Source organism: Rhinichthys klamathensis, unplaced genomic scaffold (assembly GCF_029890125.1).
Source record: "Rhinichthys klamathensis goyatoka isolate OS25496 unplaced genomic scaffold, OSU_Roscu_1.1 h1tg000501l_1, whole genome shotgun sequence".
Classification (NCBI taxonomy): domain Eukaryota; kingdom Metazoa; phylum Chordata; class Actinopteri; order Cypriniformes; family Leuciscidae; genus Rhinichthys; species Rhinichthys klamathensis.
Window position 1 is genome coordinate 685,890 of NW_026606982.1, and position 23,647 is coordinate 709,536.

Consider the following 23,647-nt stretch of genomic DNA (forward strand, 5'->3'; position numbering starts at 1 on the left):
TTCGTATCACATAGTGCTCTGTTCTGTTTCACACAAACACAACTGTTGTCATCTTGCGTCTCAGTTATTGATTGTAGTGAAAATTCCCTCAAAGGACTACTACTGTAATGTTGCCGTAGTGATCATCTTGTTGCTCATCTAATTGTTTTGTATATTTTTTTGTAGCTGAACCTTTAACATAACATACAGCTAAAATTATAAAACATTTGCAACTCAAATTTTGCAATACATTATCCCTTACTTTAATTACATGTCGTTGGTTAATCTAAAATGTGCTTCAAAATGTTTTTTTCAGCAAACATTCTAAAGCCTGATACCCATTCGGGCTTGGATAGATGACGGTAAGAAAAAGGATGAAGAACAGAAGAGCTGACCAAAATAATAGAATGCGAAAGATGGGGTTAGGCACCGCAGAATCACAATTCCCCATTAATAGTCTGACACTACAGCAAATACAAGCCAAAATAATCAAAAAGGTTCCTGAAAGTGCAGAAGTGTCGTTATTATTAATGAGTACATGCTGTGGGACAGAATAAGAGAAGGTTAAAACCTGTTTCCCTCCTGCAGCACACAGCAGCACAAGTGAAACAGTCAGCAGAGCAGAGGAGAACAAGAGAATGAAGAGGGAAGGAGGGGAAAGGAGAGCAGGTCCGGGATGGAGGGAGGGTGGGTGGCATGCTTATGGCATGTGACAGAGGGAAAGAGAGAGAGAGGAGGAGGAGCAGAGGGAAAGGTATCATCAGTAGCAACAGCAGTGCAGCACAAAGACGAAAGGAACGGGGAAGGTGTGGAGAGAGAGAGAGAGAGAGAGAGAGAGAGAGAGAGAGAGAGAGAGAGAGAGAGAGAGAGAGAGAGAGAGAAGAGAGGCTGAGGTTTGAGGAAGATTGAGCCGCAGACATGACCACGAGCTCATCACTCAACCGGACATAACCTTGACGATCCTCGTCTGCTGCTGCTGCTGCCGCCGCCACACACTGGAGCACAGGCGATAGTGTGTGTGTGTGTGTGTGTGTGTGAAGGTGCGCTCAGGCGTTGCTATGAGATTCAGAGAGCTGCATCTTCATCAGTGTGCTCCTGCATGTGTGTTCCTTTAGCGTTCAGCTCAACGAATGGGAAAAGAGAGTCTGCAGTGACCGTCAAATGAGTGAGTGTGTGTGAGTGTGCATGTGGAGGAAAGGGTAGAAAAGGTCAGACAGGTGTAGAGAGTGTGTATTTGTAGCACAGGGTAAGATGCACGAGCAGGTAGAGGGTCCTACACCCTGAAAAGAGAGATAAAGCAGTGCATGTGGACAGTGTGTGTGTGTGAGACTGAGAGATGCAGTATGGTTGAAGTCTCTGTGTCTCAGCATCATCAGATTTTCTGCTGCAGATGCTACACTAGCTCATCTCCGCACTAGAGCGCTACCCTGACACACACACACACACACACGGACGGTCGCACGGACGGACGCACACAGCTGCGGCTTTCAAGAGGAGCCCGAGATATCCGTTCAAAGGTCAACAGGGGGACACTGGAAGAGTTGCCGAGGGCAGAGGTCGTGACAATACCTGAAGGTCAGAGGTGGAGTGAGAGCAAAAAGCACGGCATCATGGGCGAGTGGACTATACTGGAGAGATTGCTGGAGGCTGCGGTACAGCAGCACTCTACTATGATCGGCAGGTAAGAGCTGTAGTGCAGCACACACACACCTCACAGAAGGACTGTGTGCATGTGTGGCGACTCGGGAGTGTGCAATTCAAATATGCTGATAACACTTTATATATTATGGTTCAAATAGTTTAGATTAGTAAATGCATTGGGTCAATATAGGTGAATGGTAATTTGTACTAACACAATGTGAACATTTTAACAAGATGTATAAATTAACATGATGTAATCTATCAAAATTCTTTCAATCAGCAAAGATGCATTACATTTATCAAATCAAAAGTGACCGTAAAGACTTTTACATTGTTACTAAAAAATCTATTTCAAATAATTGCTGTTCTTTTGGACTTTCTATTCATCAAAGAATCCTAAAAAAGATGTATCACAGTTTTCACAAAAATATCAAGCAGTGCAACTGTTTTCAACATTGATAATAATAAGAAATGTTTATTGAGCACTAAATCAGCATATTAGAATGATTTCTGAAGGATCATGTGGAGGCTGGAGTAATGATGCTGAAAATACAGCTTTGCATCACAAAGCAAAAAATTACATTTTAAAATACATTACCATATAAAACAGTTATTTTTAAATTGTAATAATATTTGACAATATTATTGTTTTACTGTATGTTTGATCGTATAAATACATCCTTGGTGAGCATCATAGACTTTTTAGATAAATAAATACAAAAAATATATATTGGTAATTTTAGACTGTAACCTATGCATTCCTCTCCGTCTCTCTCTTTGATGCAAAGTAAATGGTCAGTAATCAATAGGCTGCATTATAGGCCTTAAAGACTCAGACCAAGAGATTTGCTATTAATAGAGAGATTACAATTATGGCTGCTGAAAATGAATGGTTGATTGATATAAAGCATATTAAAAATGTCTAGAATATACTCCCATTAACACATAAACACGCATCCACCTACACTAATCATGGTTGTCATGAAGGCATGTTGAGATTGGTAGCCTAAAGTGTGTGCACCTTTGTGTGTGTGTGTGTGTGTCAGAATTGAGTAAGCACTACTCTCTGCTGTGCTCATTAACCTTAACTGCAGGTAGCCTCACATCAAGGGCATGTCCTTCTCCTGTCTGTGAGAGGATGTGTGTGTATGTGTGGGTTGTGTCACAGAGGGCATGTTAGTGTGTGTGTGTGCAGCACACACTCAAGTTTATATATTTAATTTCTACGCAGACATACTGAAAATAACATTCTGCGGTTTTGAGAAGAAAGTTCATATCTAGTCAATTGCAACACAAGGATACATAAACAGACACGTTACTCCATCTGGGCTGTCAACATCAATTTCTGTTATATTAACTTCATAGTTTTTAATTAAATAAGTATTTTAATAAGTAATCAGTAAATACGTATTTTTCCAATCTTGTGCTTTTTTTACTCAGTATTTTTTTCAAATGTGTTAGCGTCTCAAGAGATGACTTTAGGTGTTTTTCATTTAATGAAACTTCAGCCTGTAAAAGAATACTGATTTCACCTCAGGTGATGTAATAAACTTCCATCAGTCCAGCACGGCTTTAACCAGCAGTCAATCACTTCACATCAATCGATCACAAAACCTCTGACACATACTGGGACGCAGACTTGCCTTCATTTAATGAATCCTTAATGTGGGGTTGTCTTGAGGTTAGCTAACTGTTTCATATATTATGTAACACCTAATGTGAGGGAAATGCACACACTCACGCACAGACATATATCCATTTGTTATTCTCATCATCATGATGGGAACTTTCTATTGACTTCTTTTTTTTCATGTTTTCTATCCTTTAACCTTAAACCTAACTCACCTTTCCGGATGTTTTAATTTTCATCACAACATTATATAGTGGGTTTATTAAGGGTTTATTAAGCGATTTGATCTACACAATGTAGTCAAAACCTGACCCACTTACAAATATGCAAATGCACACAAAATCACTTATTTTTCACATGCTGGAATCTGCATGGCAGTGTTGTGTTATTGAAAACACGTGCTGCTGATGTATGTGTCTCTCAGTGTGAGGTAATCTGCGTATTCTTCTCTCTGTTCCTTTGAGGTCTGATCAAGCACTTGAGGCCGGAATCATAGCGCAGAATGAATAAATGAATGAACAGATGAATAAAGCCTCTACTATCATTCATCAGCTGCTGCAATCTCTCTCTCCCTCAGAACACACATAAAGACACCACACAGCAGCTCAGCCAAGTTCAGTACCAGGCTTTATGAGTATTGATTGCACACACACACACACACACACACACACACACACACACACACACACACACACACACACACACACACACACACACACACACACACACACACACACACACACACACACACACACACACACACACACACACACACACGCGCGCGCACGCACGCACGCACACACACACACAATTCTCTTTCTTGCAGGGAGAGAGTCTAAATGGTACTGATCTGATCGTAGCAAAAACACTTGTATGTGCGGTTGTATGTGTGTGCTTGCAATTGATAGATGATCTGTTGTAGTTTCAACCAGTCAATATTTTCTTTCTGCCGTTGTTTCGAATGGTCACAACACTGTAATCTATACCGTTCTCCATTTACTGTCTGGTCAGGACAACGTTTGGGTCCACACACACACACACACACACACACACACACACACACACACACACACACACACACACACACACACACACACACACACACACACACACACACACACACACGCACACACACGTGTTGTGTTTTCATGTCATATGGGGAAATTACACAGACATGATTGTACACACAATCACAACGTACCTGAACCACTTACACACTTCTTCCTTGCATTTCATAACACATCCCTGTATTCTATAGTCAGCAGCTATATCTGTGCTGAAATCTACTATATTCTTTCACAGATTAAATATAGAATCATCAGTCTCTCATAATCTCTTGCCACCCCCACACACACACACACACACACACACACACACGCACACACCTCCTGTGCTGATGCAGATGATTAAGCGGCACCTGTGAGATGGAAGTAGAGAGAGTAGTGTGCTCATATCACTCAATCTTTATTGCAGTGCTAGAGAGGGAAATAAACAAGCACCATATCTCCAACATTAACATTAGCTCATACATTAATTACTTAGCAATATAATTAACCCCATTCCTAAATGAAAACTTTTAGTATTTGTGTACATATAATACCATTTAAAAGCTTGGGGTCAGTAAGTAAAAAAACAAAAACCTTTTATTCTGCAAGGACACGTTAAATCAAAAGTGCAGTAAAGAAAACAAAGTAAACTAAAAATCTATTTCATATAGGCCTACATATGCTATTCTTTTAAAGTTTTAAATCATCAAAGAATAATGAAAAAACAAACACCATTGCAAATTCCACTATGCAGCACAACTGATTTTGTATTATGTCAATGTGATGTTTCTTGAGCACCAAATCAGCATATTAGAATGATTTCTCTGATTTCTGAAGGATCGTGTGACACTGAAGACTGGAGTAATGCTGCTGAAAATACAGCTTTGCATCACAGGAATAAATTGCATTTTAAAGTATTAAAATGTAAAACAGTTGATACAAGGTAACACTTTAGGATTTTCCGTCATTAATGAATAACTAACAAATGACAAACACAATATTATAATTCTAGTAACTATTCACTAGCTCAGTATACTATTTTTAACCTTACAAAAATCTCAAAAGCTTACAATGACTTCAGTCATTACTAGAGAGTTTTCATGCTCTTCACTTTAGAATACAAATAATTAGTAATTCCTTCTGAAGGGTTTGATACTTCAGTCATAGTTTCCATGATCTTCACTTTAGAATTAAGTATACATCATGCATTATTAACATTAATTATGAACCTGTAAATTGTAGTTCAACCGAGTGCTATTACTTACTAATTAGTTAATCAGAATTTCTTGTTATTATAGAATGTTAACATTGTGTTGCTCATTTTTTCCTGTGTAGTTATACATTAATGACAGAACAGTATACTAAAGTGTTACACAAAAATTCATACAGAATTTAATGGCGTTGCTGTTTCTAGCAGCACACTACTGATCGAGCTATAGTAACACTATTTAAAAGTGAAAACTATCACTACGCATCCCTTCTTTCTCTCTTATGGTACCACACACACACAAACACCAGACTGCTTTGATTAAGTCTGTGAACAAATAGTTCCCTTTCGTAGTCACTCCGAGTTACGTCGGATGACGGAGAATGGGGGTTTCGCCAGAAAGCCTATCATCTTCGAGTATTAAAAAACGAGCCTATGGCAATGAAATGCCATGGGTCTGCGGAATTTGCATAATGTATCTCCGCCCCACCGCGTGGGTATTTAAGGAGAGACACCTGCAACAGCAGATCATGTTTTCGCTTCGGAGCTAAGAGCATCTCTTCACTCCACAAGCCAAATCCTGAGTTTTCTCAGTGACTACATCTCTTCGAGACGAGCGAACTCTCCGGTGTTGGTGTGACGGCGGTATCCAGCGAGTTTCACATTGCCTGCGAGCTGAGCAGTGGTCTGCCAGTCTGTGTGTTCTCCCTGGTCGCTTCAACATCCGCGGAGTTTTTCCTTTCACTAAAGAGCTGCACGCGGCACGTCTTTTTAAAGACGCGTCTTTCTAAAGACGATCTGCCCGTGTTTTTCTGAGTGTGGTATTCTGATAGATTCAGCTGATGGGCGCGAGCGCTGTTTTGAGTGTTTGGGCTTTGATCGCGCTCAGACAGCGCTCGTGGGTGTGTCACGTTCTCTCACTGGGATCGTGACCATCGCAATGTAACGGTCGAGACTCGATGAGCTCAATGAGTGAGAGTCCCCTCATCCACACCCCGATCTATTTTTCTCCACGTGAGATAATACTTCGGCTGGTGGCCAGGGTGACCTAAGACGGCAGGTTTGGAACTAAACCGACGAAAAATTCCTCGGCCCACACCCCGTCTTTCACATTGCAACCTGCGTGGTCCCAGGTGAGTTCGCCGGCCCGCCCGCAGGCCCGCGGTCTCATTCGGTCCCCCGGCTGATGAAATCATGTATCACCGCATCACAAGGTGAGCTGGAGTCCTCTAGAGATGATGGCTCGTCTGTGCTGCCGTCCTCGGATGTGCTAGCATAACGAGTTTGATCCAGAGTGCACAGCTATGCTTCCCGGGCTGCCGCGAGTATCGGGCTTGTGTGGAACCTTCTGCCATGTCCCGAGCACTTAAGGCTGTTGATTGGTTTTTGGGGGTGGCGAACCCAAATCCTTTCTACCCGGACGTGCATGAAGAGATCATGAGATCGTGGAAGTCTCCTTGACTTTTCGCGACTGCTCAGTGGCCTCTTCCGCCTTCTCTGCCCTTGTAGAGGCCGCGGCCTAGGGTGCATTGGGGTTCCCCCTGTGGAGTGTTCTGTGGCAACACTTATGTGTCCCCACAGCGCCTCCACCTGGCGTGGCGACTCTTAAGCACCCCTCCAATGCCTGTAGGTTCTTGTCTACTCCGGTGGCGGGGACCTACAGAGCTGCGGGGCAGGCTGCCACCTCACTGCGTGTTATTGCCATCCTCCTGGGTGTTCAATGACATGCACGAGGGTAGGGCTGATTCAGGGCTCATCCTTGAGCTGCCTGCCGTCACCGACCTTGCTCTCCTGACTGCACGCTCCCTAGGGATGGGACGAAATATCGTTTGACAAAATATCGCGATACAAAACGTGACGAAACGCATCGAGGTAAAAAAAAAATGGATCGCGAAATAAAGATGGATGGCACTGCTGCATGATTTGCGTAGTATATAAATAATTTAGTGTATTATATATGCAGACATACAGTCTATGGTGGCAGGCTGGCAGCACCATCTGCTGATCAAGCAGGGTAAAACTAAATGAAAAAAAAAAATTATATCCGGGGAACGGTGCGGTACGTCATCACGTCAAGACAGCGCATGTTGCAACAACAACACTGCAGTCTACAGCGAGCTAACAAATATTAGCATCAGTACCAACTGCCTTGCCCCCAAACAGCCGACCAAGGAGTCAAATGTATATATATACCGTAAAACTTCAAATAATAGCCCGGGCTTTTATTTTCCCAAATCGTCGAACTGCACCGGCTTGTATTTGAGACAGGCGTCTATATGAGACCGGCCTTTATAATTTAGTGTTGAGATGTTCATTGAGTCTAAGTAAGCCTAGAGTCTCTAATCTCTAAAAATCTCCAAATGCTCCACGTGAAACTGCGGTCTTCCGACCTTTTACTGTCGTGTCAATTGATTTTGATTAATATGCGCGAGGGAGAGAGAGCAAGACAGCGCTCGTTTTGTTTGAAGACGTGAGAGTGCGCTGCGCGCGCGGCCGGGGCGCTCTCTCTCTCTCTCTCTCTCTCTCTCTCTCTCTCTCTCTCTCTCTCTCTCTCTCTCTCTCTCTCTCTCTCTCTCTCTCTCTCTCTCTCTCTCTCTCTCTCTCTCTCTCTCTGCTCGTTATGCGCCCTGTCAAGCGCAGCAGTCAATTCATTCTACATCACTCGCCGATCAAAAAAGGCTTTGGTGGGACACACATTTACTCTGCCCAACAGTTCTTGGCCGCCCTGAAGTGGACTGTGGCTATTTTGTCTGACCCCGCGGCTTTGCTGCCTCCAGCTGCCGGCTCAGACGCCTCAGTCCGCTTGCTGCCGAATGCGCCCTCCTGCGACTTCCGCCCCCTCCCGCCCGGCCCCCAGCAGCACCAGCAGCGCTGTGGAGGTGGTCGCAGGAAGGCGCCCCTGCCCGTACCGGTCCCGCAGCCCCGCCAAGGCCAGGCTTGCGGCGCTCCCGTTACGGGCAGCTCAGATGTGGGTTGCAGTTCTTCAGGGAGTGGTTGCAGGGCCACTCCTTCCCCCGGTGGAGGGCTGGGGGAGAATCTTTCTAAACCAAAGAGCTGCATCCCATCTCTGAGCCCTCAGAGGGCCGGACGACAGTGCGCGACGCTCCCGGGCCTTGCCGCTCTGGTCCCCCTCTGTCTCTGAGGGCGCGGATGACAGTGTGTGCCGTCTCCGGACCACACCACTCTCGTCCCCCTCTGTCGCCAGACCCCTGGCAGAGCAGACCCCCATGGAACGCTGGTCCTTCCCTGGTCTCCTCTGTCAGGACGCGGAGCATGACCGTGCCCCCGCACCAGGCCGCTATGCCACCCACGCCTGGGCCAGTCACTCCGCTTCGCTGCCCCTCCGGGGGGACGTCTGTCGTTCGGATGTTTCCGCTGGTTCAGTTCTTGGGAGCTTGGTTAGAGCTTCCCTACCTGTCCCGCTGGGTCGCCCGAACTATCAGGCTCGGCTATGCGATCCAATTCGCACGGTCTCCTCCCCGCTTCAGGGGAGTCCGTTTACTTTGGTCGGTGGCAATGCCCCGATCATGAGAGCGGAGGTTGCCACCCTGCTGGCGAAGGGTGCAATCGAGACTGTCCCTCCAGCCGAAATGAGGTCAGGGTTTTACAGCCCGTACTTCATTGTCCCCAAGAAGACCGGTGGGTTACGGCCAATCCTGGATCTGCGCGTCTTGAGCCGCTCCCTTCACAGGCTGCCGTTCAAGATGCTCACGGCCAAACGCATTTTCAAATTCGTGCGGCCGCAGGATTGGTTTGCAGCGATAGACCTGAAGGACGCCTACTTTCATGTCTCCATTTTACCTCGACACAGACCGTTTCTTCGGTTTGCTTTCGAGGGGCAGGCATACCAGTACGCGGTTCTCCCATTCGGGTTGGCTCTGTCTCCTCGCGTCTTTACGAATGTTGTCGAGGCAGCCCTTGTTCCCCTACGCGAACACGGGGTTCGCATCCTGAATTATCTCGACGACTGGCTAATATTAGCTCACTCTCGAGATCAGGTTTGCGTACACAGAGACCTTGTGCTCCGGCACCTAGCCCGTCTGGGCCTTCGGGTCAACTGGGAGAAGAGTAAACTTTGCCCCGTGCAGAGGATCTCTTTTCTCGGTATGGAGATAGACTCGGTCGCCATGTCCGCGCAGCTTACGAGCGAGCGCGCACACTCACTGCTGACTTGTCTTCGACAGTTCGAGGGCAAGAGTGCGGTCCCACTGAAACTTTTTCAGAGGCTCCTGGGGCATATGGCATCCGCAGCCGCAGCAACGCCACTCGGATTGCTTCATATGAGACCGCTTCAGCTGTGGCTTCGCGATCGGGTCCCGAGGTGGGCATGGCATCGCGGTACGCTCAGAGTTCCAATAACTCCGACCTGCCGTCAGTCCTTCACCCCGTGGCGGAACCTCAGCTTTCTACGGGCCTAGAACGAACTAGTTCCCCTAGAACGAGTTTCCAGACATGTTGTTGTCTCCACAGATGCCTCTGCCACGGGCTGGGGCGCCATGTGCAATGGACATGCAGCCGCGGGCTCCTGGACAGGACCCCAGCGCCTCATGCATGTCAATTGCCTCGAGTTGCTGGCAGTACGCCTTGCCCTGCACCGCTTCCACGCGCTGCTCCAGGGTCAACACGTACTTGTCCGTTCGGACAATACCGCGACAGTAGCGTACATCAACCATCAGGGTGGTCTACGCTCTCGCCGTATGTCGCAACTCGCACGCCACCTCCTCTTATGGAGTCAGAAGCACCTGAGGTCCCTTCGTGCTATTTACATTCCAGGAGAGCGGAACCTTGCAGCCGACGAGCTGTCACGGCTCCGGCCAACCTCTGGCGAATGGCGACTGCATCCCCAGTCGGTCCAGCTGATATGGGACCAGTTCGGGGACGCACAGATATATCTGTTTGCCTCCCACGACTCATCCCATTGCGCCCTGTATTACTCCCTGTCCGAGGGCACGCTCGGCACGGATGCACTGGCGCACAGCTGGCCGCAGGGCCTACGCAAATATGCGTTTCCCCCAGTGAGCCTTCTCGCACGGACTCTGTGCAAGATCAAGGAGGACGAGGAGCAGGTCATATTGGTCGCCCCATACTGGCCCACCAAGACCTGGTTCTCCGAACTGATACTCCTCGCGACAGCACCTCCTTGGCCAATTCCTCTGAGGAAGGACCTCCTTTCTCAGAGACGGGGCACACTATGGCACCCTCGTCCCGATCTTTGGAGACTCCACGTGTGGCTCCTGGACGGGACGAGGCAGGTTTGAGTACCCTGCCACCTGCGGTGGCGGCTACCATCACTTCCGCTAGAGCGTTGTCCACGAGACACGTCTATGCGTTGAAGTGGAACCTCTTCGTCAACTGGTGCGAGACACGTCTATGCGTTGAAGTGGAACCTCTTCGTCAACTGGTGCTCTTCTCGGCGAGAAGACCCCAGGAGATGCTCGATCGGTGTCGTGCTTTCCTTTCTGCAAGACGGGTTGGAGCGAAGGCTGTCTCCCTCCACCCTGTAGGTGTATGTGGCCGCTATCGCCGCATATCACGATGCAGTTGAAGGTAAGTCTCTGGGGTAGCACGACCTGATCATCAGGTTCCTGAGAGGAGCGAGGAGACTGAATCCTCCTCGCCCTCCTCTCGTACCCTCTTGGGACCTCTCAGTGGTCTTATATGTCCTGCAGAGGGCTCCCTTTGAGCCTCTGTAATCAGTGGAGATTAAGTTCCTGTCAATGAAGACAGCGCTCCTGGTTGCACTGGCCTCCATCAAGAGGGTGGGGGACCTGCACGCATTCTCTGTTGACGAAGCGTGCCTGGAATTCGGGCCGGCCTGCTCTCACGTGATCCTGAGACCCCGGCCTGGATATGTGCCCAAGGTTCCCACCACTCCCTTCCGGGACCAGGTGGTGAACCTGCAAGCGCTGCCCCTGGAGGAGGCAGACCCAGCCTTGGCACTGCTCTGTCCAGTACGCGCCCTCCGTGCTTACGTAGACAGGACGCAGTGTTTCAGGACCTCAGACCAGCTCTTTGTCTGTTATGGTGGGAAGCTGAAGGGAAAGGCTCTCTCCAAGCAAAGGTTATCCCACTGGATAGTGGACGCCATTGCTTTGGCATACCAGCAGCAAGGTCGAATGTGCCCCCTTGGTGTGACCGCCCACTCCACCCGGAGTGTGGCGTCCTCTTGGGCTTTAGCGCGTGGCGCCTCGCTAACAGACATCTGCAGAGCTACAGGCTGGGCGACACCCAACACATTCGCCAGATTTTACAATCTCCGAGTGGAGCCAGTCTCCGCCCATGTACTGTCTTTTTCAAGCTAACATGGGAGCCGTTAGGTGTCTCGCTTGCTCGCCATTCCAATCCACGGACTGGATATGTGCGATATTTCCTCAGGTAGCCTTCCTCTCTGAAGCCCTGAGTTCCTCCAGCACTGTTGACGCTGGCGGCAGTGTCTATTGCCTGTGCGTCGGCTAGGTGCCTCCGTGTGCATGGTTCCTCCTCTGAGTAACCCCCACATGTGTATTTCCACTGTAAGCCTCTTTGAGCATGTGTCTTTCCCTCGGCAAGCCACCTTGCCACTCCTGGAGTTGAAAGTTGCCACCCCACGGGCTGGTCACTCCAGTGTTCCTCCATATGAAGCCCCCTCGGCCATATGTGTATTCTTAAGTCCTCCCTTTGGGTAGGCATGCTGCGGCATATCTCCCCTGAGATATGCTTCCCAGTGTACCTTGGTATTCCTGTGTAAAGTAGGACTCCTTCGTCCGTGCCTATATCACGACAGGGAGGTCAGACTTCGCAGGGCACTGGAAGACAGCTGTGAAGGTGGCGTGATTACACGGGGACCCCCATTCTCCGTCATCCGACGTAACTCGGAGTGACTACGAAAGGGAACGTCTCGGTTACGGATGTAACCCTCGTTCCCTGAGTAGGGAACGGAGACGTTACGTCTCCCTGCCACTTCCGCTGTACCGCTGGGTAGACGCCTGAGTTCAGTCTCGGCTCCTCAGCGAAGACATGATCTGCTGTTGCAGGTGTCTCTCCTTAAATACCCACGCAGTGGGGCGGAGATACATTATGCAAATTCCGCAGACCCATGGCATTTCATTGCCATAGGCTCGTTTTTTAATACTCGAAGATGATAGGCTTTCTGGCGAAACCCCCATTCTCCGTCATCCGACGTAACGTCTCCGTTCCAGTGTTAATTTTGTCAGCAAATTTTTATTTAGTTTTAGTCTTAGTCTTTTGACTAAAATGGCATTTAGTTTTAGTCATATTTTAGTCATCTGAATTGTTTTAGTTTTAGTCTAGTTTTAGTCGACGAAATACAATAACATTTTAGTCGACTAAATCTACAGTAGATTTAGTCGACTAAAATATAATGGGTTTAGTTCAATTGTAATGCGTTAATTTAGAATTTCTCTAAAATTTCCAAACCCATTTACTCCCGGAGAAAACATCTATTAACCTATTAATATGAATGATTTTTAAGTTTGAACATGCAATACAGATACAGATTTAACTGCTGTTACTTAAAAAATATCTTAAAATTAAATAAAACCACTTTTCCTAAAGTACAACACAGTCTTCTTTACAATGAATGATATATGCATTCCTTATAACTACTTGCATACATCATTCTTTATTCTTTCAAGCAGACATATTTATTTGTATGAATTCAATATAATTAATCCTTATTAAAGCTATTAACAAACAGTGAATGCTTTTCTCTTTTTCTTTTGTTGCTTGATCAAAATTAAGGACACGGACCGCATTAGGTTTATTGCCACTGTCACTTTAAGACGTCGGATCATGTCCAATGACATGCGGATACAATTGCACTGATGCACATCCGATACACTCACAGTTTAAGACATAACCAGCATAGTTTACATGAATACTCTCCAAAACGGACATTTAGACATACTGTTGTGTGTATTTGTCCATTCAGACACGAAAGAGAGCTCAATTCAGTAGCCTACTCGCGCGCTGTAGGTGTATTGTGCATGACTGCACGCTTCGGGTTAGGTGTGTGCGCACAGAAAACCGCACCGAATCAGGGACGGACTGGGACTAAAAAACGGCCCTGGACTTTGACTAGGCCCGGCCCAAAGAAATCGGCGCGCGGAAACTCGACAACAATAACGCCTGCCGCCTGTCACATGACTTCAATTGTGGCTCATGATACTACCATCCAAATTATAGCTAACAGCATATTATACAATCTATTCCATGCTGTCTTAAAATGAATTTATTACTTAATAATCTTAATTAATTTATGCAGTAATTAATCTTAGCTACTGCACAAATAATAATACCACATCTAAATGAAAATAGGCTGGCCCTACACCATTACAAATGTAACTTCTGTATTAAAAATCTTCAAAGTTTGTAAGCATTAACTGTAACGTTACAAACATTTTTAAAAGTAAAAGCACAACATATTTCTTAATATTAGCTACTGCATGTTGCATTTTACAGCTAAAATGTTGAAGTTTAGCTGTTTTAACTACTGTAATCATTAAAAATGTAGCAAGCTGAATATCACTTCCTAACATCATCCCTAGCAAGTAACTTGCTAATTAATTTCTGATTAATTCGGTTCGGGAGTAGTAAAGATAAAAGCCAGCCCGCACTGGTTGGGTCCTTGTATGCGCTTCATGAGGCACACACACACACTAGCACACACACACAAGGTCTCTAGCTCGCTCCACTCTGTAAATAACAATTTATGCCATGCGCGCTCTTACTCGCTCTAGATTCCGGGAGATTTTAACTAATTTGCGGGCATCAGGGAGCCGCTATCAATATGCGGGAGACTCCCGGAACTTCCGGGAGACTTGGTATGTCTGTGACTGCGTGTGTGGCGGGTGGTGGGCCGGCCCGCCGGCCGTCCTGGAGTACCGGCCGTTCTGTGATTCTCCAGATCACACAGATGGCCAGTCCGCCCCTGCACCGAATAGAACTCTTTTTTGCATCGTCACTCTTATTCAGATCTATATGTCTGCTCTACTCATTCTCCCAGACGTTCACATTTTTTAACGTTTTATGACCGCGGGGTAGATCACGTTACAGTAGCCTACAAATGTGCGCATCTACCACACACGCAGGACATCAGTTCTGACGGATCGCTTCCCAAATCGTCACTATCTAACATTTTCGTCTAGTTTTTATTCGTTGACGAAAATGTCATTAGATTTTCGTCATAGTCTTTGTCATTCAAAACTAGGTTTTATTTAGTTATCGTCTCGTTTTCGTCTGTGAAAAAATGTCGTTGACGAATAATTTTCGTCGTTATTTTCGTCAACGAAATTAACACTGCTCCGTTCCCTACTCAGGGAACGAGGGTTACATCCGTAACCGAGACGTTTTTCTGTCATAGTCCACATGTACAGCTAACATTACCCCACATTTTCTCATCCTTTCATCTATTTAGCTGGTTTTGTCTCTTGGGAATTTATGATTTTGTATTCTTCATTCCTTGTCTTCTTTAATTTTTTCACTCAGGATGTAGGGCATCACTAGTTGTATCATGTTTGAAGTAGGAAGTCTTTATTGACACAGAGGAGACACAGAGGAGGAGAAAGTGAGAGAGTTAGTGGAAGAGATAGAGAGCATATGAGGTAAATCTCTAGTGGTAGTCATTTGCAAACACATATCTGTCCTGGTGTCCTCGTTTTCTAAGTTTGAATAAGTGTGTGTGTGTGTGTTTTGGGGTTTATTTAGCTATCCTTTGGAGACACGTGTGTTTACATGAGGTATTTAAATATGATAAAACCTCTCTTTGAGGACATTTGAGGACATCATGATTAGGAAAATCCATTCATAAGGGTTTTTTTTAATCCCCCAAATTGTAAAAAATAAAATACAATTAAAAATAATTAAATTAATTAAATTAAAAGAGTAGGGCTAGAGTTACAGTAACAGTTAGCCTTTATATAAAAACGAAAGAACGATGCCCTCATTTTGATAACAATTTTAAATACACAGCCATATGTGTTTGTCTCTATGTGTGTGATTAATTGTTGCATGAAATTAAATGAGAAAAGCATAAATGTTTCACACACATATTAGGCACTTCAGAGCTCTATCTGTGGAGAGGCAGGGGGACTGGGACGCATGACACAGGCCCAGCTGTATACATGGCTGTTATAAATGCTTTCTTACCAGGGACAATGTTTATTTGAAGAGCGAATGTGTGTTTTGATGTGTAGGGAAAGAGAGAAGATGCAAGATGCAAGAGAATGTGAGCTGAAAATCACTGAAAAGCTCACGAAGTTCATGAATAATTGATAACCTGTGAGATGCTTGTTAGTTTTAGTAAACTTTCCTTGTTCTTTCTGATACATAAAAATAAATACAAAACATTTGGAGTGTTATTTCACCCAAATAAAACTCTGTTTGTGTGTGTCTAGGCTTATTTGGGAAAGAGAATATTCTTATTATATGTGCAGGTGTGTCCTCTTGTGTGTTTGCATGCACTGCAAAAAGTGATTTTCTTATTCAGTATTTTTCATCGTTCTAAATCCGATCTGGATGTAGTCTGACAAAAATGCGATTTTCTATTTTTTGCTCAAAATGTTGCCTTTTTTAAATTAAATTTACCCACATTAAAGTGCTGATAAAAAAAGAATGCATTAAGCTAGGATAAAACGTTTTTTTCTGTTCTTTCTTATGATATATTGCATATTAAGATACAAAACAAAATATTCTAGGGGCTATGAAACCTTTATTAAATTGGTGGTTGGCAACTTTGACGGTGTCTGGCAACTTTTTTCACAAACACTGGTCGGGAAAGAGTTAATATTTTAAGTCATGTTGCATCTCAAGTAAATGTTAAGAATGTTTAGATATTGTACTGGAAAACAAGATAAAAAAAAACACTTTTTGTAATTAAAATGAGGTTTGTGTGACTTCAGAAACAACAAAAGCACAAGCTTGACAGTTTTATGTCTGAACGTACTGTACACACACACACACATACCAGGTGCTGTAAATGAGTCCTTAGTGTTTTATTTAATAAATATGCTGTGTTTCTCGGTACATGCTCTCAGTCGCCTCTCTCCATCTGTCTCTCCGTATCTGTCTATTTGTCTTGTTGCTCCTCAAGTCTGCCTCAGCCCATCTGTCTGTGTCCTCTTCCCTCCTTCCTTTTCTCATCCTATCCAAGCTCTGTCTTTCTCTCTCTTTAGTTCACCTTGAGATGTCTCACTTTCTCAGTCCCTATGTGTTTTTCATCATCCTCCAATTCCACACTCATTTTTCCTCTTTCTTGGTATGCAGGTTTGTGCCTGCCCTGTGCCCTTGGTATGCCTACTTGCTCTCTTTCGCTCTCTTTCCCGATATTCCATCAATCATTCCTCCCTCCCTCTCTCTCTTTCTCTGGTACAGTGCAGAGTGCTGAGTGGTTCACTATGTGGTTGCTATAGTAACGGCAGCAGGGAGTGGGGGATGTGCTGCTAATTTAAAGACCCACCAGGGCTGTTAGCCATTGATACATTTACATTAGATTTTTTATAATCTACTTTAATTATTATAAGTGTTATATAAAGGTAACACCATCTGCCGTTTAAACAGGGAAAAACAAGTCTTGCTGTAATACTACAGTAAATTGTCATTGAGTTTGATCAAGAGTCATAACTGTCCTACTTACCGCAGCGCAAATGTTCACCATATGTCCATTAAAACCACTGCTAACTACACAGCACTGAGCTAACATTAGCCTTTCTGATTTAGAGCACAAATGATTTCTCATTATTATTTCACATTCATTTTCTCTAGAGCGAATTCAAAAAAAGAAGAACTCTTAGACCACCTCCAGGATCAAACATTATAAACCTTGATTTGAAGGGGAAAAAAGTATATGGCATTAAATTACTGACTTTTCATCAAATTAAATTTCAGAATATTGAAATATACACAAATATCAAAACCAGTGTTGTGCTCTATATATTAACATTTAGCATTGAGCCATCACAATGCTAATAATGTATAAAGTAACACTGAACATTAATCAGGAAATCCTTCACCCCTCCAACTCCACATTATAATTATCTAAGTCCAGGAGGGGGAACCTGCGCTTGAGGCTAGAAAGCAAAACCTGTTTGCCTTAATCACTCTCTTTCTTCAGTGTGCTATTGGAAGTCTTGTAAAATACAGATCCATTCAAGAGTTTGGGGGTCACGTGGAGTTAATCATTTTTTTTCAGCAGGGATGCATTAAGTTGATCAAAAAATGACAGCAAAAACAGTTATAATGTTACAAAAAAATGTATTTCAAATAAACGCTGTTCTTTGGAACTTTCTATTCATCAAAGAATCACGAAAAAAACTCTATTGCATTTACACAAAAATATTAAGCTGAACAACTGTTTTTTAAAATTGATGATAACAAGAAATGTTTCTTGAGCACCAAACCATCATTAGAATAATTTCTGAAGGATCATGTGACACTGAAGACTGGAGTAATGATGCTGAAAATACAGCTTTGACATCACATTTAAAATATATTGAAAACTGTCATTTTTAGACTTCTTTCAAAAACATTCGAAAATCTTACCGACCCCAAACTTTTAAACATTAGTGTACACTGTATCTTGCACATCTTAATATAGCCTACCAACTGAATCACAACAATGTAAAATATTCATACTGATTTATTTATCTCCACAAAAACAAGGCTAGTCCACATTGTTTCTACAAATTTACTGTAGAATGGCACAATTTTAAGTAACAAGGACAGTCTGAAACCTGCTCAAGGACACATACTGGTTATAATTCAAGCATAATTCGCCCCATGCAACCTTTTTCATACTAGCCCAGATCTTCAACCACTAAACTACACCATACAATATGCTAAAAATGAGCTGAAGGACTGAGGGCTATATGAATGCCATTGTTGCAGGGTAATAGCTTAACACAGTCGATAGGGCCTAAAAGAAGTACTTCATGATTTAAAATACTGAATGCAAAATACTAGCTCTCACGATGTATGTGTGTGTGTGTGTAAGAAAATGTATGTGCTAATGAATTGAGACCAGCCTGCAATGGAATAACGTCATGGCTGGTTCTAGAGCAAGGTTATTGTGAGTGAAGGACGGTCTCAGCACAAGTGTGTGTGTGTGTGTGTGTGTGTGTGTGTGTGTGTGTGTGTAGGTGTGTGCAAGGATGAGAGCTAGACAGACTGAGGAACATTTGTGTGCTCAAGCTGCATCTGTTGAGAGAGAGAGAGTGTGCGTGAGACAGAAGGGTGGAGATGTTTCGCTCTAAATGGCACACTCACAGGAGACCCGGCTATGCGTAAAGCTTCAAGGTGTTTCTCATCAGGACACTCACATTGTGTGTTACAGTGTTACAGTATATGTCATGTGTGATTGTGGGACTGGTGTCTGAACTTAGATCAAGCACATCTACTCTGTTCTTATCTGTCACTATGATCGAATGAGTTTGTGCTTTTGTCTAGATTTGTGTGTGTGTTTGTATGAATCTCCATTTATTTTTCCACTGATTACAGATTTAAACTTGCAAAAATCTGATAAGAGAGCAGAGGTGGGGATATAAATGCAAACATGCACAGTCGTCCCAACACAAACTCTGCTGGCCTTGATGCAGTATGCCCCAGTTATCATCATCATCAGGGAACATATGCCTGCACACACACCCACACGTGAATGAATGTTGAAACATGAAAGGTGTTCTTGAATGGCCTACACAGATATTTTCAGTATTTCAGTACATTCTTAAGATGACATTTGTCATTTCTGCTTCCTGTAGCGACGCTCGCATGTGTTTGCTTTCTTTATTGCAGACGAAGTGGATAAGATGGAGTATTTGTCAAATAACAGACATTAACACTTTTCATTCAATACTTTCTGTAGGGCTTAATACAGCCTATATGTACAAGAAAAAAATTAAACATAAGCCAATACTATTTAAACATAGATTAAGTGGGGTCTATATTTTAATTTTGACATTACCTACACAATATAACATTAAAATCACATGAACAGATCACACAAGAGTTTTTACTGTTAAGAAAATGCGGAACTGAAGCTGTCAGAATAAACAATTCATTGTTCATCAAATGCCATTGTTGCGACCGGTGAGTCTGACCATGGCGTCAGCGCTGTCTCAAGTCGGACAAAATTTTAAATCAACATGCACTGCTTGAATTCAAACACACTGTATGAATTTCACACCTTGCTTTTTTTCAAACAGGTTACTCATCCTCAATAAAGTGCCGAAGTTATGACGTCACTTTGTAGGAGAACTCGGAAGCTAGCGGCGCATGGGTTCCCTCGATCGAAAAGCTATGCATTTTCCCCATAGACTTTTGGAAAATCGCAAAAAATAAGATCTGTGTTCAACAAAGAGTTGTGACCCTTACACGTTTTGCCTATCAAGATAATCTTTACAAGTTCATCCACAATTTATACATTTTGAAGCCTAAATAAAGCCGTCAGATATTTTTAAGACACAATAAAGTTTAAAAAACCACAAGCAGGTTTTAACTGGTGTGTTTTATGTCATAGATCAAAACGTAAAAATATTCAAATATATCAAAAATATTTAGAGGCTTTGTTAACCACAGACCTTATTTCAGGCGATTTAGCAAAAACCCATTAAAAAAACCCATAGACTTTAGGGCAAGGGAACCGGAAGTGCTCAAATGCTAACTCACTTCCGCGTTTTGACGTCATAACTTCGGCACTCAATTGGTTGTACAAACAGGTAGTCCCACCCCCAATCTCACGCCACTCGTTAAACTATAACAATGTCGGGCTGGTATTTCTTGTGTAAACAAAAAGTTTTTGTTTTTAGGGAATATAGGAATGGTTTAAAGTTTTCTTTTCATATTAAGCTGAAATAGACAAATGTTTTTAACTTAAAAAAAATGAAACATTTCAGCTTTAAATCAGTATCAGGTCATTTAGAAAGGCGGCTAAATGCCTGTTTACCTCTGCTTCTTACAGCAATTACTCACTATTTTGTCATTTTGTATTTTGTGCACATGTGTCTGCATTTGTGAGATAGAGGGGGAAAAGCAATTTAACAATGTGTTGTTTGTCAATCCTCCTCAAAATGAAATGAACTCTAATCCTTTTTTCTTCTCGCTTTTTCTTCCTTCCTCTCTTCAATCCTGTCTCTATCACTGCCTTCCTCTTCCTTGCCTCTTTGTGTCTCTTCCTTTCTCTCCCCCAAAGGATCCTGCTGACCGTAGTGGTGATATTCCGGATCCTGATCGTGGGTATAGTGGGAGAGAAGGTGTATGAGGACGAACAGATTATGTTTATTTGTAACACGCTGCAGCCAGGTTGCAACCAGGCCTGCTACGATAAAGCCTTCCCCATCTCCCATATCCGTTACTGGGTTTTCCAGATCATCTTGGTGTGCACGCCCAGCCTCTGTTTTATCACTTACTCAGTGCACCAGTCTGCCAAACACAAAGATCGCAGTTACAGTCTCCTGCACGGCCCTTACATCGACCACGGACATGGACAAAACCGCAAGCTCCGCAACATCAATGGTATCCTGGTGCACCCGGAAAGTAAAGACGACCGTGACTGTCTGGATTTGAAAGACATCCCCAACATTCCGCAGGGGGTCACGTACTCCAAAAGTGCCAAGATTCGTCAACAAGAGGGCATCTCTCGTTTCTACGTCATACAGGTGGTGTTCCGGAACGTTCTGGAAATTGGCTTTCTTGCCGGCCAGTACTTCCTGTACGGATTCAATGTTCCCGCCATGTTTGAGTGCGATCGCTACCCCTGCGTGAAGGAGGTTGAATGCTACGTGTCACGTCCCACGGAGAAGACAGTTTTCCTGGTGTTTATGTTCGCGGTTAGCGGGATCTGCGTGGTTCTAAACTTGGCCGAGCTCAACCATCTGGGCTGGCGGAAGATTAAGGCGGCGATCCGTGGCGTCCAGGCTCGCAGAAAGTCCATTTGTGAGATCCGGAAAAAGGATGTGTCCCACCTCTCATCTGTGCCCAACCTGGGCCGCACCCAGTCTAGTGAATCGGCCTATGTCTGACAGCGAATAGGGGAGGGGCTTAGACGAGGTTGGGTGTGGCTGATGAGGCGACGGCCACGCCCTGTGCTGCATACTTGACACTGCTAATTTTATGCATAGATCGGACAGGGTGAGAGAGGGGTAGGGTGAAAATAAAAAAGCAAATGAACCAGTGAGGACTGTAGAAAATCAGATTTAGGATTCTTAACTTTATGGAGAAAAAACTGCTTTTTCAGACTTTAATGATGATTGCTGGGGAACAGAACAAGGGCTCATACTTGGTACACAAACACATTTACACCGCAAACACACACACACACACACACACACATTGATATCCCTGAGCCCCGCTGAACAACAAAAGTCTTCCAACAGAAAAAGAGAAACTTAAGAAACAAAATGTAATTGCTTGCTGTCAAAAGAGGTGGAGGGATAAAGCGAGAGGACTACTCAGCATGTGACTCAGAAGCATTGTAAAATATGAACAATTTTCTCCAGGGTCAACGCTGAGACATCCCTCATGTTTTGAACAGCCAGAAAGAGAAAAAAGGAGGACAAACAAAAGAGTATAAAAATTTACCTCAGCACAGACTCCTCTATGCCTCTCCCCCACTTGCTTTCTTTCATTTCATTTCTTTCTTTCTGCATAGTTTTATAGATATAGCTATTAAGTATACAAGGCAAGAAGAGAAGAAAAAACGAACATTCATCTTCTGATAAGCCACCCCCACATTTGCTGGGAGCTAAAAGAGACGCAAAAAATCAACATTGACACACCACAGTCCCCAGTCCAAATTCCTTTGTTTCACTAACCCCCAAATCATTACTGTACATATCTTAGAATACTGATATCGCAACATCCATGTATTTAACACACTGAAGTGTAGCTTTTGCCATTATTTAAAAAGAATTGATTGCCAAAAAGAAAAAAGAAGAAAAAAAAGAAAAAAGAAAAAAACAATAATTGTGTTATTTATCTGCACTTGTTCTGCAATGGACAGGAAAAATTGTGATTTTATACTATGGGCATTTCCAGACAAAGGCATGTTACGATGCATCATTAGAATGGCTAGATAGTGTACGAGCTGTGTATAGAAACAGACTGTTTCTTTTTTGCACCCAGTATTTTTGAGGTGAATTCTGAAGCATGCGGGAGGAGATCTATAACTCTATGGGAATGACCGAGAGAGTCTATACTGAGAACGGCTCCAATGCAGCAATAATATATAGATATATATAAATTATAAATAAATATATGTCATAAAAATAAATGAATAAACTATTAAAAAATAAAATGAATTATAGTAGCATAAAGAGTTCTTCTTTACTTGTTTGTGTGTGGATATACTTGAATTCCCATGCAAGTGGGCATGTTGCTGGAGGGTTTTTATCCAGACTGCAATCACTGCAGGGATGAAGGCAGTGAAAGCATAAATCACAGACTCTCTCAAACCAATACACAGCACTGCTCACCTGCAGATGTTCTCTGAACCACAGAGAGGAAGAGTGTGTGTGTGTGTGTGTGTGTGTGTGTGTTTTACCTTGACCCAATTGGAAAATCATCACACACTAAATAGGGTGATACTAGTTGGGTTTCCATCCAAACGTTTCACAGTTTTAACAGAATTTCTGAAAAGTTTTTATCAACTACGCACAATACTTGAAGGACCCTCTTCTGTCGCCCATCTTTGTTGTGAGAAAGCGCAGAAACACATTAGCCGTAAAGAGAGTAGCTGCTAAATTAAGACATTAGAAATGAAATAAAAATGAGTGTATGTAAGACAGTGTAATGGTTGCTAACTAATGTGGAATGAGTCAGAGCTGTTAAACAAGCTAAGTATAGCTCCTATTGTATGTGCTGCTGGCATCTCTATTCAAACATGGAATACAAATGATCCTGCATTCCAACTATGCTTTATTCAGGATCAGTGCTGTCCTCAAAGTTATTTCAATTTTAAATCATTGATACTGTTAAATTAATGTTTGGAAATAGGCCTTCTATCATATTTATAGTTTTTCCTTTTAGGTGATCATAGCCATTCTCTGAATTCTAATGAAATGAAATTAAAATCTGAAGGCTAATATAGATAGATAATAGACATACTGTAGATAATAAAGATTATAAAGCCACTCATACCAGCCTCCTACGGTTCTG

General features: G+C 43.6%; 1 protein-coding gene across 1 annotated transcript; it reads left to right on the forward strand.

The window, feature by feature from the left end:
- Positions 1 to 877: 877 nt before the first annotated feature.
- gjd1a (gap junction protein delta 1a) lies at positions 878 to 22,796 on the forward strand. Its single transcript, XM_056237817.1, has 2 exons — positions 878 to 1,660; positions 20,685 to 22,796. Exons 1-2 carry the CDS (start codon positions 1,590 to 1,592, stop codon positions 21,511 to 21,513), a joined length of 900 nt encoding a protein of 299 aa, XP_056093792.1. The 5' UTR covers positions 878 to 1,589; the 3' UTR covers positions 21,514 to 22,796.
- Positions 22,797 to 23,647: the final 851 nt, after the last annotated feature.